This window comes from Chiloscyllium plagiosum, chromosome 9 (genome assembly GCF_004010195.1).
Source record: "Chiloscyllium plagiosum isolate BGI_BamShark_2017 chromosome 9, ASM401019v2, whole genome shotgun sequence".
In the NCBI taxonomy this organism is placed as follows: domain Eukaryota; kingdom Metazoa; phylum Chordata; class Chondrichthyes; order Orectolobiformes; family Hemiscylliidae; genus Chiloscyllium; species Chiloscyllium plagiosum.
The window spans coordinates 73,947,736-73,960,875 of NC_057718.1; the positions used below are offsets into that span (position 1 = coordinate 73,947,736).

The window sequence follows — 13,140 nt, forward strand, 5'->3', positions numbered from 1 at the left end:
GTCCTGGTCTTAGACGCCCAAAGCGTTTTCACAGATGACCGTCAAACCACAATTTCCCGTGGTTTATCTTCGGTCCTGGTCTTAAACGCCTAAGACGTTTTCACAGATGACCGTCAAAACCACGTGGCCAACAAGGAAGAACAAAAAAAATCTCTTACCTTGTTCCGTGCACGGAGTTGTCTGGCCTTTTTAAATGTGTGTACCCTCGTGTATAGTCACTAACCGGTCGTCCCAACACTCGTCCGTGTGTTCCTTTTCCAGGATTCAAAATTATTTTTAAATAAGCCGGGTCACATCCTCTCTTGGCCGACGGCCGACGGACCAAGCTGATCAGTGAGAAGTATAAATATATACTAGACGCGTCTTTGTTGTGATCAGGCTTGATCCGTGAGCCGAAGAGACTGCCCCCCCCCCGGCAATAATTATTTCATCCCGGACGAGCCCCCAATTGTGCGAGCTAAGCGGCTGTCCGGCCCCATCTCCGGCACTTTTATTTCCCTTCCCAGGAACAAAGACACGGAGGAGTCTGTCCAAGACTTTTTCATTCAACTTTGCAAAGTCGGGTGTTGTTCCCGTAGGTACACACACAAACATAGTAATCTCCACGCATTATATACACGTATATGTGGGCTGGGTCGCCTACTGCTGTCTTGACCAATGAGTGCTAGGGTTCCCCACTGTTTTCCTTATTTGGTGCCTGCGATTATTTTGTTATTCACTTGGCCAATTAGTGTTCAAGCTCCCCGTTCTTTCCTTATATGGATGATGTTGTACAACTGTGGTTAAGGGCGGTCTCTCAACTATCGAGGAAAGCTGTTACAATTGTTTCATTCATAAAAACATGGGGGAGGTCCGGCAACAGTTTCGAGTGTCTGCTTGTGTTTACTATAAGGTAGAAAAGACTAAAATGCAGCTAACCGTTTAAAAATTACACTACCCCTTACAGTTTCGCACACACTCAAGTATGTTCACATCTCTGCTGTAATGTGGCACCCATAGCTGTGCACAGCGTTCCAGCTGAGGTCTAACACATGTCTTGTACAAGTCCCATATAGCTTCCTGCTCTGATACTCTGTCTTTATTAATAAAGTTGAGAATTCCAGTTTGACTGTTCTTTTCATCTGTCCTGCCATCTTCAATGATCAGTGCCCATTTACACCTGGGGCTCTCTGTTCGTGCACCCACTTTAGAATTGTACCCCTTATTTTGTATTGTCTTTCAATATTCTTCCAACCAAATTCATCAGCTCACACATGTGTATTGAACCTCATCTGCCACCTGTCTGGGCACACCAGCTCCTTTGGATCTATTAAGAGTTAATGAACGTAACTCGCATGAAGGTTTTGCTCAAATATTTTGTTTCTGAAATGATTTCAGATGTTGCTTTTTCTATCCAAACATGACTGCATTCCCTCTCGACCAGTGTATACATGATGCATGACCAAATGGTACATGACCAAATACGATCCATAATTTGGATCCTAACATGCGCAATTCAGGTTGTGAATTGTGCCTTAATGAGCAACAGTACATCAGTGGTCAAGCGCCTCTTCTATGCATCATACGCATCTTTTGCTTTATGCCATTCCCATTTCAATTTTTTTTTCTTTGGGGACATGAAAAAAAAACACTGGCTGGTAAGATTGGGGAGAATCCCAAGATATTGTATAAGTGTATTAAAAGTAACAGAATAACCAGAGAAAGAATAGATCCATTAGGGACCAAGGGGACAATTTTTGCATGGATCTGGAGGACATTAGTAGGGTGTTCAATGCGTACTATACATCTCTTTCATGGGACTTTGTTGAAAGTCTTTTGAAATTAATCTCATCCACTGTCTCTGCCTGATCAACTCTTAATTACATCTTCAGAACAATTGTGTAGATTTGTCAAGTGTAATTTCCTTTTTGTAAATCCATGCTGACTGTGTCTAATTCTACCACTGTTTTCTAAGTGTTCTGCTATAAAATCCTTGATAATGGACTTCAGTGTTTTCCCCGCTACTGATTTCTAACTTGGTGTTCTATAATTCCCTTTTTTCTCTTGCTCCCTTTTTAAATTGTGGGCTTACATTAGCTACCTTCAAATCTGTAGGAACTGATCCAGAGTCAAAAGATGACTACCAGGATGTTGCTTAGGGTGGAGCAGTTTAGCTATGAAAAGGGACTGGATAAAGTCAGTTGTTTACATTGGAGCTGATTAAGGAGCATGGACAGGGTGGATAGGAAGCAACTGTTTCCCTTCGTTGAAGGCAATTGAAGATTTTATTATTAGAACTTAAATTTCACCAGCTGCAATAGTGGGATTTGATTCGCTCTCCCAGAGGTTTACCTAGGCCTCTAGATTACTAGTACTCTGACATTACTACACTGCCACCAACACCCCTGAGTGCACACTTGAGATTCCTGATGAAGGGCTTATGCCCAAAACATTGACTCTCCTGTTCCTTGGATGTCGCCTGACCTGTCGTGCTTTTCCAGCACCACACTCTCGACTCTGATCTCCAGCATCTGCAGTCCTCACTTTCTCCTTCCTGAACACTTGAGAAGCCAAGGTGAAATTCATTATCTTGATTTAAGAATATTTGGTTAAAATGTGACATAAGTTTGAAAAAAACGCTTCTTTTTTCAACCTGAACATTTGAAGTTGTCTGAAGAGTTATGAGAAGTGTATCTGAACTGCTGCCATGCCCATTTCACAGTTAATTTTATAAGTTATATAATAACAATGCAAATTCTTGGAAGATGATGCCTGGGATTGAGCAGTTTAGCTTTGAAGAGGGGCTTGAAGCCCAGTTTTAAAATTGCTAAATTACTTTTCAGTTGTATTTGTCTTTTTATTAGATTGATGTTCCAGTCCTCGTAAACCAGAAGTTGTTAAAAGCAGCAATGAAGCATATTGAAGTTATATCAAAAGCAAGGCAAAAAGGTATTAAAAATACATCTTTCTCTGAAAAGTTCACCTCTGCAAGAAAAGTACAGATTTTTAAATTCCGAATAGATGTCCTCAAATAGAATTCTAGAAGTTTTTTTTTCCTTTAATGAAAGAATTGTTAATTATTAGGTTAAAAATGGTATTCAATTTCTGCAACTGTAATATTGTGTCCCATAACTGTTAACTAATTTTGGTTATTCACTATTGACAAGTTGATTTTTTCACCATGATAGTAGTTTGTAATGTTTTGTCGACTGTTCTAATTCCTGGATTGACTGGATAGTTGTAATCTTAGAATCTCATTAGAGATAATCCTATTGACTGGCAACTGTCACATGATAGGCTTGTATATTGAACGGTTAGAACTTAGTTAAATTTTTCTGAAAAAAAAGTACATGTCCACGGTCTTAAATTGTACCCAACATCAGATATGATTCTGTGATTGGACAACATTTATTAAATAATACTGAGTACACAAAGAATTATGCTGACAACCTATTTAAAATTCCATTGGGCTTGCAGTGTGGCACACAGTTGATTTTTAGGGTGTTTGTGATCACAGTTTCTAATATTGGCAGATGACGATTTGACACAGATTTTCTGATAGTTTGAGTTTAAGAAGCAACAGTTTAGATCTGAGATATTAGTTAATTAGGCAAAGAAAGGATGCTTCACTTGTCCCGAAGCTGTTCTGTGCAATGGAGGAGTAGAGGCGGTGCACTTTCATGTTCCAGATGTCTTGCAGTCTTTCTTAGTCTTTGGTGGCAGCTGTCTCTGTTTTTCACTTGGGGTGATGTCGGGGAACTCCTGGTCTTCCTTGATAAACATGGTGACTTGACCCCCTGCTTTTGCTTATCCCCTCTCCACATATTTCTATTGATATAAATTATTTTGGAGGCTGGCTATTTCTGATTTGTCAATATCCTGTCTAACCCTCTCTCAGTGATCATGGGCAGCTACTCATGCTGCCACGATGACTGATGTCCCCTAGTCCACCTCCATTTGAAGCTTATTTTTCATTCCTTTTAAGAACAAAATCTTGTTTTGTAAAAACATTGTACTCAATAGGGAAATGTGCTTGATAAATCTTTTGTTTATCCTTGTGGAAAGTGAGTAACTAATATGATACAATTAAGTGAAGTTGCATGTTACATAGGAATACCAAATATGGTTAAGGGGGACCTCCATTTCTAATAGTTCTTGCACATGCTGGAAAATTCCAATTAGTATTTGTATACAAGAAGAGCATGTACATTTATTCTGATTTAAGCCAGGCAAATTGATCTGATTGATCAAGGCATTGCTCTGGACATCAACCATTTTTTGCTGCGATTGTTTTGTTCAGGTAAAACTAGTGGTTCATTTTACCAGCTCACCATGGATCACATGTGACTTCTCTTTCACTATCAGCCTGCCATGAGGGACCTTGTCAAAGGTCTTTCTATAATCCATGTAGACAACATCCATTGTATTTAGCTTTCTCCCAGTTTAGTACTTTCACCTGATGATGACTATTATTCTTATCCATAAGTAATTTAAAATTTATGGAATTCCCAAAATGCTCCCTCACTGAAACTTCACTCATCTGGCCAGGCCCATTTCCCAATACCAGGTCTCGTGTGACCGCTTCCTTAGTTGGACTTTTTACATGTTGCTTTAAGAAATCATCTTGGATGCATGTAACAAATTCCACCCCATTCCAAGCACCTGACGCTAGAGGAGTCCCAGTTAATATGTGAAGTTAACATTTGTCAATCACACAAACCCTGGCGTTTTTACATTTTTACATATTTTACATGTCTGTCTACATACATGACTTGACCTGTCCATGCCAGCATTTATGATGTACTTGAGCTTTTTAACATTTATCAACTAAATCCATCAGAATGACACTTGGTTCCTTTCTCCCCAGTGCTTGTCTATTTCTCATCCAATATATTCCCACCAAATTTGAATGCAGAATACAGGGTTAAAGACGGGATTCTTGGCAATGTGGGGAACAGAGGGATCTTGGGATTCATGTCCATTGATCCTTCAAAGTTGTTAGAGTTGTTAAGAAGGCGTATGGTGTGTTGGCTTTCATGATCGGGGGATTGAGTTTAAGAGGTGCAAGGTTATGCTGCAGTTCTATAGAGCACCAATTAGACCACACTTGGAATATTGTGTTCAGTTCTGGTCGCCTCATTATAGGAAGGGTTTGTGAGAAGATTTGTAGCTCAGGTGCTCGTTGCTGTGGTTCTGTTCGCCGAGCTGGAAGTTAAACGTTTCGTCCCCTGTCTAGGTGACATCCTCAGTGCTTGGGAGCCTCCTGTGAAGCACTTTTCTATGGTGTTTCCTCCGGTATTTATAGTGGCCTGTCCCTGCCGCTTCCGGTTGTCAGTTTCAGCTGTCCGCTGTAGTGGCCGGTATATTGGGTCCAGGTCTGTGTGTTTGTTGATGGAGTTTGTGGATGAGTGCCAAGCTTCTAGGAATTCCCTGGCTGTTCTTTGTTTCGCTTGCCCTATAATGGTAGTGTTGTCCCAGTCAAATTCATGTTGCTTGTCGTCTGCATACACGTATCTGACCCAGAGTTTGGGTTGAATTTCTGACCCAGAGTTTGGGTTGAATTTCTGACCCAGAGTTTGGGTTGAATTTCTGACCCAGAGTTTGGGTTGAATTTCTGACCCAGAGTTTGGGTTGAATTTCTGACCCAGAGTTTGGGTTGAATTTCTGACCCAGAGTTTGGGTTGAATTTCTGACCCAGAGTTTGGGTTGAATTTCTGACCCAGAGTTTGGGTTGAATTTCTGACCCAGAGTTTGGGTTGAATTTCTGACCCAGAGTTTGGGTTGAATTTCTGACCCAGAGTTTGGGTTGAATTTCTGACCCAGAGTTTGGGTTGAATTTCTGACCCAGAGTTTGGGTTGAATTTGTGGTAAGATTGTTTGTTCTAACCTTTGCATTACTGCTTCTGCTATGAGTCCCGGTGAGCCAATGCTTGTTCCGTTGATTTGTTCGTATATCTGGTTGTTGAATGTGAAGTGTGTTGTGAGGCACAAGTTCAGTAGTTTAAGTATGCCGTCTTTGTTGATGGGTTCAACGTCCTGTTGTCTGTTATGTCTGTTCAGCAGGTTGGCTATTGTTTCTCTGGCTAGGGCTTTGTCAATAGAGGTGAACAGTGCCGTTACGTCGAATGAGACCATGGTTTCTTCCTTGTCTATGTGTATATTTCTGATGATGTCCAAGAATTCCTGTGTTGATTGTAGAGAGTGTCTGGATCCGCTGACCAGGTGTTTCAGTTTCTGCTGTAGTTCTTTGGCCAGTTTGTATGATGGTGTCCCTGGCAGTGGAGGAGGTTTACCAGGATGTTGCCTGGTATGAAAGGAAAATCGTATGAGGAAAGACTGAGGCACTGTTTTTTCGCCAGTTTGTGTGATGGTGTCCCTGGTGGTGATACTATGGGTCTGAGTGGGATGTCTGGTTTGTGCACTTTAGGTAGTCCATAGAATCTGGGGGTATTGTTGCTTTCAGGTTCATTCTTTGTACGTCCGACCTGGTTATCTGTCCGTTTTTTTGTAGGTTCCTCAGTGTGTTGTTTATCCTATTGGTGAGCTGTGGGGTGGGGTCAAACTCCCTCTTTTGGTAGGTGTTGGTATCTGCAAATAGTTGTTGTGCTTTTTGGATGTACTCTGCTTTGTCCAGGATGACCGTCATTCTGCCTTTGTCTGCTGGTAGTATGATTTATGTTCTTATCGTTTCTTAGTGATTTTAGTGATTTTAGGAAGGGTATGGAAGCTTTAGCGAGGGTGCAGAGGAGATTAACCAGGATGCTGCCTGGACTGGAGGGCATGACTTTAGAAGTAAGGTTGAGGGAGCTAGAGTTTTTCTCACTGGAGCAAAGAAGGCTGAGAGATGATTTGATAGAGGTGTACAAGATGATGAGAGGCATAGATGAGTGGATAGCCAGAAACTCTTTCCCAGGGTGGAAATGGCTATCACGAGGGGGCATAATTTTAAGGTGATTGAAGGAAGGTTTAGGGGAGATGTCAGAGGTAGGTTCTTTACACACAGCGTAGTGGGTGCGTGGAAAGCACTGCCAGCAGTGGTAGTAGAGTCAGGTACATTCGGGACATTTAAGCAACTCTTGGGTAGGCAAATGAATGATAGTAAAATGAAGGGTGTATATGTTAGTTTGATCTTAGAGTAGAATAAAAGGTTGGCACAACATCGAGAGCTGAAGGGCCTGTACTGTGCTGTACTATTCTTTGTTCTATCATTATACTATTCTCTTCACTACATTAGAGTGTTTGACATTTTCAGTACTTCCTTGGTGAAGAGTTTCCTTCTAAATTCTCTGTTTGCTTTATTTTTGTGGCTGTCTTACATTGATGATCTCTCATTATGCCCTTCCCCATGAGTGGAAACATTCACTGTCTTCACACACTTAAACTTGTCATAATGTTAAAGACCTCTATTAGAACGCATCTTTTGTGCTCTTCAATGTATTTCCTTTATCAAAACTGAATGCAATACTCTACCTCTGCTGTAATCAAGTTTTACACCAGATTAGTACACTTGCCCCACTTTCTAATCCAATTCCTTTAGAATTAAAGCCTGGTGCTTTCTTTATTGGCCTGTAGGACAATATTTAATGTAAGGTGCTTTTATACTTTAATATTCCTTTAATCATCATTCATTCTTGAACCTCTATCTGTTGTCACTTCCTTATTCTTATCAAAATGTATGATCTCTCGTTTAATCTTGTTGTCAAATATTTGCCCATTCTGCAAGAGTATTAATGTCCTTTTGTAATCTGCTGCAGTACTTCTTAGTATTTACTCTTTTTCTCAACAATCTCTTCCTGCTACTGTCCCACAAATTCTCCAAATTGACAAAGTGTTTTTGAATCCAAAGTCACAAGTATTAATGTAAATTGTCAACAGAAGTGTTCCCAGCATTGATCCATTGGGAACGCCACTTCTTACCTTCTGCAACTCTGACTACACTTTGCTCCCAGACTTTGGTTTTTATCTTGAAGCCAGTGAGCAACTATGACAGACACATGGTTGAAGGAGGGACAGGACTGGTACCTTAATGGGGAGGCATGAGAGGAGAGGCAGTGGCATTTTTGATTAGGGAAAACATCACGGTAGTATTTAGAGAGGATATTCCTGGGGAATAATCTAGTGAAACTGTACGGATAGAACTGAAAAATAAAAAGGAGAGGATCACTTTGATGTGATTGTACCTTAAGGCTCCCCCAATAGTTTGCAGGAAATTGAGGACCAAATATGTAGGGCGATAACTGTAAGAATAAAAGGATTGTAATCGGGGATTTTAACTTTCTAAACATAGACGGGGATTGCCATAGTGTTAAGGGTTTGGACGGGGAGGAATTTTAGTGTGTACAAGAAAACTTTTTCAATGAATATTCAGATAACCCTACTAGAGATGGGGCAAAAACGTGACCACCTCTTGTGAAATAAGGCAGGGCACATGACTGAGGTGTTAGTGGGGGACCAGTGACCACAATTCTATTACTTTTAAAATAATTATGGCAAGGGTAAGGCCTGGTCCACAAGTTAAACTTCTAAATTGGAGCAAGGCCAATTTCGATGGGAGGCTTTTAAAAGTGAGATCATGAGTTTCAGGAACAGCATTTTCCTGCTAAAGCTGGCAGAATTAGGATACACTGATTGGAGATATTGAGGGTGTGGTCCAGATATAGACAGATGGGATAAAATGAATCCCTTGAGGATAGGAGTGTAGGAGTATACTGAAGAGGGAGATTAGGAGGGCAAAAAGGGGTCATGAAGTAGCTTTGGCAGAAAAGCTTAGGAGAATCCAAAAAAAATTGTACAAGTATTTTAAAGGTAAAAGAGTAACTAGGAGAGTCTCCCCATTCATGCATACTCTTATTCTGTAGTCCAGATGCATAGCATGCTGTGCCATATCTTGGGCTAACCATATTTTATTTACTAGCCCATTGCAACCTAAATAATTGTTTGAAATTTACTGATTTTGACAAAGTTACAATATACATTTATCACAACCAAATCACGTTTGTTTAGAACTCCGATGGAAGTGCAAGTATCTTGCTAATGATGGTTGGCTAGTCCAATGTTGTAATGTACTGTAGAATGGAAATCTTTTTAAAGCATGACCTCAGTGGACCTGATGTTATGTTATATCAAGAGTTTGATTGTTGGTTAATCGATACGTCCATTCAATTTTGTAAATATGGACGCAGATGGAGAGGGCTCTTGTGGTTGTGTCACAGGGATAGCAAGCCAAACCAAACTAGGCTCACTGTCCCTGGACTTACAACATTCAGTGACTCTTCAGTGCCCAATTATTCCTAGTGAAACTTTATGGATAACAAAACTTGGACACCAGGTTTTTAATTTAAATAAGAATTGACGCTATTATTAATCTTGCAACTTTTATAGAACACAAGCAAGGAAAGCAAGTCCAATCTCCTTTTGATCATACTCACTCCACTCTCTCATGCAGACAGCCACAGTTAAGGGATTACAAAGAAAATGAGAGTTGTAAATTGTCAGTTCAATGAACCGATTCAAGCAATGAATACTAGGTCTTCATGAAATCCTTACATGATGAGTTGTTCACAAGAAAGTAGAACTGCATATCTTTCTTGAAAACTGAAGTCACTGGTTAATGCAAATGGTTTCAGCATTTATTTATTTATTTATTTTAATAGACTGAGATTGCATTCTTAGAATAGTTAACAGTTCGATAGCTGAGAGATAGCAAAACAAATCTCCTACCAAAAAATGGAACGGTTTTCTTTTTCTTTTCTTGATTGACTAATTCAACATCCAAACAACTGCCAACCCGGAGTATAGCAACAGCTCTGTGCTGATTCATCTCGAATGTCATTAGAGCAGTAATTAAATTGCATTATTTTCCAGGCCGATTCTCAACAGAAGACGTCCGTCTTTATTCTCTTTTCTCTCAAAACAAATTGCTAATCAAGGTTCAATTTTTAACTTCAACTGTGATTCAAATGAAAAGATTAAATAAAAAACAATGGACTCTGAATGGTGCAGTGGCAATGTACCTACCTCTGAGTTAGGAGTCCAGGTTCAAGCCTCACCTACTCCAGTGGTGCATCATGGGATCTCAGCAGGTTAATAAGTAAATATCTAGACACAAATGCTCAACTTCTTAGAGTCTTGAAATATTATTTCTAATGCTGATACTTGTGTTTAAAATGTTGTCCCGTTACCACCCTTGACAGTAGTCATTGGCTTGGCACAGAGGAAAGGAGTCAAATCTATTATTAACTAACTGCTATCTTTAATTAGTTTAGTAAAAACAGACATTGAATTCATACCGTTTGGTTAAGAGGTTAATATACATGCAATTCATGCAAGGCTAAAATCTGTGTGCAAACCTACTAGGTTTCTATTACACTTCCTGAACAAAGAACTTAAAGACTAATACTCAGGAATGGCTCGTGCTGGCCAGGCAATTTCTCATGTCCTCTGTTATCTCCAAGCTTCCAAGCACAGTACCTTCAACTTCGCAAAGGTTGATATCTGGAGTTTTTTGCTGTCAGCAAGCCCAAAATCCTTAATTTTTATCCTTTTTCCTTCCCGAACTGTGGTGTCTTATTCTTCATTAGCTTCTTGCCATACTTGCCATGGGGCTCAGATAACTTCAGTTCACAAGATGCTGTTTTGATGTGTGAGCAGCATTTGGCCAACATCCACACACCACCCTCCCCAATCCTCAGATCCAAAGACATTTATCTTAGGATCATCATTTTCCTTTCGTTCTGCTAACCATTCATGGGATCGCCAACGACCCCCAGTGGGTGTGTGTTTTATATAAAAGAGGTCTACCTACTTAATTAAAAAGAGAGAACAACTGACTACCCAATTCACACAAACCCTTCTCTAACAACAATGGTCATTTCTGTTTTGTTAGAGCTTCAATTTCTATCTTTCCGATAATTTCATTTTTCCACCTTCTGAGCTGATACATTTTGAGTATTACAGTTACCAATTGTTATGACACTGGGTAAACCTTCCTGCTTAATTTAAAATCAGCAACACAGAAAAGATTTATTTCGTGTAGTCATCTGCAAAAATTCGAGTGGTTGTGGAAAATCTTCGATGGACTTCGTCTTTGCGTTCATGGGGTCAACCTTCCGTAAAGTAAAAATTAACAACTTTATTTCTTAAAGTGTAACAGAGAATAATGAATTAACCACTATTTACAATTCCTTCCTCTAACCTAGCTTTTACCTTCCCTTCTATAATACTGGTCTGATAAAATTCCCAATTAAGATTTACAAAACCACACTTCTTATCTCAAAACCAGGCAGCTTTCATTCTCTTATACGGATCTTCCTATGTCTTTTCTTCTTAGGAATTTCTTTGTCACGGGTTACTGATCGAAAAACTAATTTTAAGAGAGCTATTATTCAAGAAGTTTGTTTACAGGCTGGGCTTGGCAGTTCTCCTCTCAATCTCCCCTGGCCTTATACCCCCCCCAGAATGTCAACTGACTAAATTCAATCTGGATTGGAGTTTGATATTTCTTGGGGTATAATTTAAATTGATTGGCCGAATTCAAATTTGTTTTTGTCTCCAGGCAATGAGCTAATAGAGTTGTTCGAGCAAGTGTTACATTGATACCTTATTGAGAACACTTGGTGCTGTGTCTGGTAATTCTGCTGCTTTAAACTCTCTTAAATTACACTCGCATCTTCTTAACACCTTCCCCCTTAAGAAAAAATGAATCATAATAATGAAAAGATGGCTTCATTTTTTTCTCTACTTTATAAACACCTAACCCTAACATACAGATAACTTTAATATAAGTTTACCTTGACTTCTTCCCATATACCTGTGTGTGTGTGTATAAATATATAAAAAACATTAAATAAAGGCAAATCTCGTTTAAAGTCTCTGTTAAATCCGCAATACAGCATCAGCGATTACATTCATCCAACCGCAACATGTATGAGTTGTAAATTAAAAGTCTGTAACATAAGACTCCAACAGAATAGTCGCATTTTCTTATCTTTAAACTGTTCTAAGAATATAAGCAGATTGTGGTCAGTGTACAGAACGGTCTCTGCACCATTGTTTGTGACATATACATTAAAATGCTGTAAGGCCAGTACAAAACTCAATAGTTCCTTTTCGATTGTGGAGTATTTCCTCTGGTGGATGTTGATCATCTTTGAAAAGTAACCAACTGGCAGTTCAATCCCATCCTCATCTTCCTGTGGGAGTACAGCTCCAATGCCAATGTCACTAGCATCAATTACGACTTTAAAATGTTTTGAAACGTTTGGTGTAGCTAAAACTGCTTTGGTGGTTAATATCAATTTTGAAATGGTCGAATGCCACCTGGCATTGTTCAGTCCACCGAAATCTTGTGGTGTTCTTCAGCAAATCGGTTAACGGTGCCACTACACTGTTGACGTTTGAAGAAACATTCGAATTGAATGTTTAAAGAGAATCGAAGCATCTCTTTCTTCAAGATTGGTTGTGGAAATTCCCCAATGGCCTTCGTCTTTGCGTTCTGTGGGGTCAACCTTCTGTGATTGATGTTATGTCCCAAGAATGTCACCGCTGCTTTCGCGAATTCAGTTTTATTTAAGTATATCACCAATATTGCTTCTCGGAGTCTTTCAAAGAGCTCTGTCAACTGTTCCATGTGATCTTTCCAGGATTAACTAAAGATCACTACTTCGTCCAAATAGTCTGCACAGTTTGTTAAACCAGCCCCAACTCTGTTCATGAGTGTTTGGAATGTGACGGTTGCGTTCTTCACTCCAAAGGGCATCACTTTAAACTGATATAGCCCACTCCCAAGTTGGACTTAATGCGTCCAAAATTTATTTCACCGTCTCTGATAAAGGTACTTGCCAGTAACCATGCATTAAGTTCAACTTGGTGATGTAACTGCTTGTCCGACTTTCTTGATACCGTCCTCCAATCTCGGAATTGGATATGAGTCTGATTTTGTAACGGTGTTGACCTTCCAATAATCCATGCACAATCATGGAGTCCAGTCTGGTTTGGGAACTAAGACGATCGGTGAACTCCACTCGCTGTGGCTTGTTTTGATGATGCTCTCGTCAAGCATGGCGTCCACCTCCATCTGGACCTATCTGGCTTTGAAAAGATTAAGCCAACAGGGGTGTTGGTTTATTGGAACAGTATTTCCCACATCTACTTCGTATACAA

General features: G+C 39.8%; 1 protein-coding gene across 6 annotated transcripts in view; it reads left to right on the forward strand.

Annotated features, from left to right (window-relative positions):
* Nucleotides 1-13,140, forward strand: part of snx14 (sorting nexin 14) — a 230,521-nt gene that overhangs the window by 44,727 nt on the left and 172,654 nt on the right. For all 6 annotated transcript variants that reach the window (XM_043696231.1, XM_043696228.1, XM_043696230.1 and 3 more), the window contains exon 7: nt 2,844-2,928. In XM_043696231.1, coding sequence (XP_043552166.1) covers nt 2,844-2,928 — 85 coding nt within the window. The remainder of the gene's footprint in view (nt 1-2,843; nt 2,929-13,140) is intronic.